General features: G+C 35.2%; 1 protein-coding gene across 1 annotated transcript in view; it reads right to left on the bottom strand.

The window, feature by feature from the left end:
- Window positions 1-6,416, bottom strand: part of LOC106875803 (phospholipid-transporting ATPase ABCA3) — an 89,360-nt gene that overhangs the window by 41,932 nt on the left and 41,012 nt on the right. The window contains exons 5-6 of the mRNA XM_052968181.1: window positions 3,300-3,537; window positions 1,349-1,522 (exon numbers count right to left, since the gene is read on the bottom strand). Coding sequence (XP_052824141.1) covers window positions 1,349-1,522; window positions 3,300-3,537 — 412 coding nt within the window. The remainder of the gene's footprint in view (window positions 1-1,348; window positions 1,523-3,299; window positions 3,538-6,416) is intronic.

Below are 6,416 nucleotides of genomic sequence, written 5' to 3'. Positions count from 1 at the left end.
TTTGTCCCTCCACCCCCAGAATCACTTTCTCTCTCTCCAAGTGAAAGAAAGATTGTATGATGCATGTATATGGACAACAATTCTACATGGTAGTGAGACATGGACCCTGAATGCAGAGGATGTATCCTCAGCTGGATGTGTAATGTAAGTGTACATATTTGGCAGAGTGCTAGTGTATTGAAAGAGAACCTTATTTTCATTATTTACATTGGACGGATATTTGTCCTCATCTTGTTTGCTGTTACCACAACATTTCGGCTGATTTACTCTTCCAGCCTTCACCAGGTATCTTGGTGGAATTTTGAACCCAACCCTGGGTTCTCATTTCGACGGTATTTTTTGATGTCGTCGTCATCATCGTCATCGTCTTCATCATCATCATCATCATCATTATTATTTATTCAAGGCACTGCCTGAAATTGGACTTGGAATCTTGGGGTTAGTAGCCCGCCCTCTTAACCACTATTGAGAGAGAAGTTAAGTATAAGAGGAATTAGATGCAGTGTGCAAGAGAGAAGATTGTGCTGGTTTGGTCACATGATGTGGATGGATAATGACAGCTCCATAAAGAAGTGCTGATCTCTCAAAATCGATGGAACTTATGGGGAGACCCTGGAAGACATGGGACAAGGTACTGAAGGTCAAACTGAGGATGCTGAATCTTTCAGACAAGATGACAAAGTACCAAGATACCTGGAACCTTGCTGTACTCAAGAAGACCTGTTCTCCACAGCAGATGTGTTAAGCCCACTCCCCTTGGCAAAGAGGATTGGCCTGTAAGATTCCTGTGCTGGTGCCAAGTAAAAAGCATGCACACACACACTATATATATATATATATATATATATATATATATATTTGTTCTTATTTCATCATTTGTCTGTTGTGGGACACAAATTCTTTTGTAGAAAGGTAGGCTTGTCAAATAAATACAACTCATATCTTATGACTTACCACATGGGTTAAAAAATAGAGAGTGAAGTGGGTTAATGCCATTTATAAGAAGTTGTATTATTTTCTATCCTGTCGTTTCTCTGGTTATTATCTCTTTTGGTTGTCTCTGGTGTTGTTGGCATTGTCTCAAGACAAATAGCACACCTTTTCTGCATATTGTTGTTCTCAACAATATGCACGGAAACACCACCGTCACCGACAACAACAACAACAACAACAACAACAATCAATATTTTACTCAATCAACTTATGCAAGCATAAAAATCAGATATAAAAACGATAATGATGACAGTACACAGACACAGACACATACACACACACATTTACATTCAATGTACGGTAATCAGGAAAATCACATATATGTCTAATAAATAAATATGTAAATATATTTTACCTTGACCTTCAAATATTCCAAGAACTTGGCCACCAAAAGCTAGTGCAATGTTTGATATTAAACAACACCCAATTTTAGTACCCCAACTTAGAGTACTATATCTACTAGCAAGGACTAAATATGGAATGTAAGAAAAAAAGAATAGAGCACCACCAGCAACGGCTCCACTGTTGGCTGAAAAACAAATAATAAAAAACAGTTTTTTCATTATGTAAAAAAATTACTGTAAGATACCATAACTGAAAAACAAATTAATTTACATAAAGTAAAGCAAAAGTTATGGAGTTTTGAATGAACAACCTGTATAAAACATATTGAAGTTTTCTATAAAATGATTTATTATAACGTTTCTCTGTCTAGTAATAATTAGTACAATAGGTGCAGACATGACTGCATGGTCTACAGGGGTTATCAACCATTTTTTATCTATGCACTTCCGGAAAAAAAAAAAAAATCAGTAGCTGTTGGAAAACTGATTGTAGCAGTGACTTGAACAATTCCTAATGATATCTGAGGAAGGAATTTTTGTATTCTGAAATATTATTATTATATCAGACTATGGATAATTAAATTATAACAGTTATTATAGTCCATTGTTGTTATTATAGTGCATTGTTTTGCCATTCAAGACACATTATATTTTAATAATATAATTAAAAAGGAATTAATAGATATTATTAGTATAATAAAGAAAAATAATAATTAACTACTAAAAATTTAGAAAATAAAAGATTGTAAAAATAGAGAAAAATTTTCAAGTTCTATTTAAATACTGACTTTGCATTCTTGAAATGTTACATCAAGACTTTGGTATTTAACAAAGACATGTTAGTAATTTATTTATTATTAAATATAATAATATAAATTATCTTTACATACTTTAAGTTACGAAACAATTTGTTGTAATATTTGAATTTCCTTATAGTTAAATAAATTTTCATACTACTTCTCATCATTTATAACTTTATATATATATGTACACACACACACATTAAACCAATGGAAACAATACAAACACATTTTTACAAGGAAAAATTATCTTTGAGCCTCACAGAGATGGCAAGGGACCACGATGATAAGCAAAATTGCTGTGCTTGAGATGACCCCACCCAGCTAAGTAAAAATCAAGGCCATAAAGTTATAGCCTTTATGTCCATGCCCATACACACCATCTGTCCCTGACAAACCTTTCCCCTACATCTCAACTTTCTAATACCTCCCCCCTCCTTCACCCAAGTTCACCACTCTCAACAGCTCCCTCCCCTCTTTTTCCTCATCTTCCTATCAAATTTCTTCCCCACAACATATCCTCCCAACACCCCCTCCCTCTACCTGTGTCCACTCACCATTCCTCCCCTCCCCTTCATCTCCCACTCTCCTTTCACAATCTCACAAACTTACACCCCTCCCACACACCCAATCTACTCCCTGGTCCCCTTCACTATATATATATCTTCCTGTAACTTGGGTGTACACCATGTCACATCTTTATCATCTTATCTCTCTCCTCTCCTCTCTCTCTCTCTCTCTCTTTCTTTTTCCATTCTCTCAGTTCTCTCCCCAGCTGAATTAACCATTTATCTCCTCTATTGCAAAACATCTATTTCTGTCCCTCTATTCATACTCTAACTTCTCCTCAAAGCCACATTCCTCAATATTATTTCAGTTAAGCAGTCTTGTCTTGCAAGTCATTTGCTGCTGGTGCCACATAAAAAGCACCCAGTACACTCTAAAGTGGCTGATGTTAGGAAGGACATCTAGCCATAGAAACTACGCCAAAACAGACAGCAAAGCTTAGCACAGTCTTCTGACAAACCAGCTCCTATCAAACTGTCCAACCCACAGATGATGATAATAACAATGATGATGATGATAACAACATGAAGAACTTTATTTAAAGGATGATATTTTAAATAAAATTTATTAACTTATTATCAAAAAAAAAACTTACCTTTTGAAAAAAACGTGCTGAGTAAAAAGCAAAACATGATGGTTGCAAGGGCATATGTGAAAAAAAAGAGAAAAAGTATTGCTGGATTTGTATACCCCACCACACTTCCTTTATCTGCAACACCAACGCACAGAAACAACGTCATCATGGAAATTGATATAAGTATAAATATGAAATATTTTATGAACCAGCCCAGCCATATGATCCAATTGTCTAATCCCATCATTTTCATGGCTTCCTGTTAAAAGAAAAGGAAAATAAGGATAAACAAGACTATTGATAAGGTTGCAAGACGCAACGAAAATTTTAGGAAAATAAAGAGAAAAATAAGTGGAAATTTTACCGGTGAGTGTGTTAAATTTTAAGGCACAATAAGAAAATGACTCTCCCCAGACACAACAGAATATGCTTCAACACATGAAATCACATAAAAAATCTTGCAAACCAAATCCAAAAACGAAATAAAATAAGGATAGTTTTTTAAAAGCAGCCTTTGAGAAAAATACATTAACATAAATAAAACTTCAGGTTTAAAAAGTTAAAGGAAAATGTGCAACTATACAATAAATTCTGCTTTATTTAGCAGAATAGATAAAAGCAGCCTTTGAGAAAAATATGTTTACATAAATAAAACTTCAAATTAGAAAAGTTAAAGGAAAATGTGCAACTATACAATAAATGAAGTATTTGAGAACTAAATAAAGAGGTCATGTAGGTAAAAGCAGATATTACAGTGTTATATCTATTAAGGTCAGATGTTCAAAGCTATAGCTTTAGCTCAGTGGTTCCCAAAGTGGGCAGTGGAAAGATCCAGGGGAACGTTGAAGAAAAATAGGGCGATAATGGGGTGACCAAAACGGGGCAATGAATGTAAAAAAACAAGTTAATTAAGTTTATTTGTGAAATACTGTTGTTTTGAATTTGCTGCAGAAAATGGTCTGTCAGTGATGGTGAATGGTGGGGAGGCACTAGGAATGTGGCCTTAAAAAGTTTGGGAACCACTGCTTTAACTGGCACTCTGTTGGTTATGATGACAAGGGTTCCAGTTGATTTTAATTAAAAAACAGTCTGTTCATGAAGTTAATGTGCAAGTGGTTGAGCACACCACAGACATGCATTCCCTTAACATAGTTCTCAGGGAGATTCAGTGACACAAAATGTGCTAAGACACATCCTTTGAAATACAGGTACTACTCATTTTTGCCAGCATAGCGGACTGAAGCAATGTGAAATAAAGTGTCTTGCTCAAGGACACAGCATGTTGCTAGGAATTGAACTCATAACCTTACTATTGTGAGTGAAATACCCTAACCTCTAAGCCACATGCCTTCATACAAAGCTATTGCTATAATATTGGGTTGGCAAGAAAGTAATTTTGTTTTTTGCAAATAGATAGTTACAATTTTTTTGAATGACTTTTGTCAATGTTATGATTTTTTTCCCTTTTGACATTTGATAGCTGTTACTTTTAGCTTACTTTAGAAGCAAATTGCATGTAATTTTGAAGTTTATGGTGTTGATTGCTTAACAGAACACACATGTCAGAAATGGTTTAAAAAATTCTGTTCTGGAGATTTTTCCCTCAAAGATGACCAACATTCTGGTCGACCTACTGAAGTTGATGATTGAATCAAAGTCATAATTGAATCTGATTGTCATATAGCTGTGTGAGAGATTGTAGAGAAGTTAAATGTATCACACACAACAAGTGAAAAATCACTTAAAATGTCTTGAACTTGTTAAGAAGCTCAATATTTGGGTTCCACATAAATTGAAACACAATGAACCAATATTTGGGATAGGCATCTCAAATGCAATGAAATCGACCTTTTTTGAAATAAATCATCACTGGTAATGAAAAATGGATTGCCTATAATAACATCAATTGAAAACAATCATGGTCCAAGTGTAATGAACCAGCACAAACCACATCAAAAGCTGAATAGCATAAAAAAAGGTCAGGCTGTTAATTTGGTGGGATTATAAAGGTGTTGTGTATTTTGAGCTGCTTCCAAGGAACTAAATGATCAATTCAGATGTTTAATGTCAACAACTGAAGAAACTGGAGGAAGCAATCAAAGAAAAACATCCAGAATTGGCAAATCATATAGGAAGTGTTCTACCATAACAACACTAGACTACACATGCCTTTGCTAACTTGTAAAACTTTTTGGAGCTTGGTTGGGAAGTGTTGTCACATCCACCATATAGCCCTGACATTGCACCATCAAATAACCGTTTATTTCAAAGTTTGCGAAATTCTTTGAATGGTAAAACTTTCAATAATGATGATGACCTGAAATCGCACTTCAGTTTTTGACTGATAAGCACCAGAAGTTCTATGAGCACGGAATCATGATGTTGTCAGAAAGATGTCACGAGATCAATGTACAAAAGGGAGAGTGTGTGAATGAGTGGGTGTATGGGAAAGTGTGTGAGAAAATTACTGACAGAAAGAGAGTGTGAAAGAGAGATACTGACAAAGAGAATGTATGTGAGAGAGAAACTGAGAGCATGTTTGAGAGAGAGAGAGTGTGTGAGGGAAAGAGTGTATGTATGTGTGTGTGAGGGAGAGAGTGTGTGAGAGTGTATGTGAAAGAGTGTGGGGAAGACAATGTGACAGAGAGAGAGAGTGTGTACATAAGAGAGAGTGTGTGATTCATGAGAGAGAGAGAAAGAGAGAGAATGTGTGTGTGTGTGTGTGTGTGTGTGTGTGTGTGTTTGTATAAGCACGTGTATGTGTGCATGCATGCAATTATCAGAACGAAAAAACAAAAACCCAATACCAGAGACATTAAATGTATGACATGTACATCTACTGTTTTCTGTACGACAGCTATTTTAGTAAATGTTATATGGACTGTTAGATATGTAATTCGTCTGACGTTCCGTGTGTCATGTGGTTCGTCTGAGTTCATTGTTTCATTGTTGTTGTCTTGTGGGATTGTCGTAGTAAAATGTCATTGATATATATATGGCGGACATGACTTTTGTTTATTCATAACGAACATTGGGTGAGTGCGTTCTTTGTATGTAATTGAACAATAAATGTAATAATTAAATTGTATAACTCGTTGTGTTATCTCTGCGAGTCACCCGAGGGAAACATAACAGTAA

This window comes from Octopus bimaculoides, chromosome 5 (genome assembly GCF_001194135.2).
Source record: "Octopus bimaculoides isolate UCB-OBI-ISO-001 chromosome 5, ASM119413v2, whole genome shotgun sequence".
In the NCBI taxonomy this organism is placed as follows: Eukaryota; Metazoa; Mollusca; class Cephalopoda; order Octopoda; family Octopodidae; genus Octopus; species Octopus bimaculoides.
This window is presented reverse-complemented; position numbering and strand designations above follow the sequence as displayed.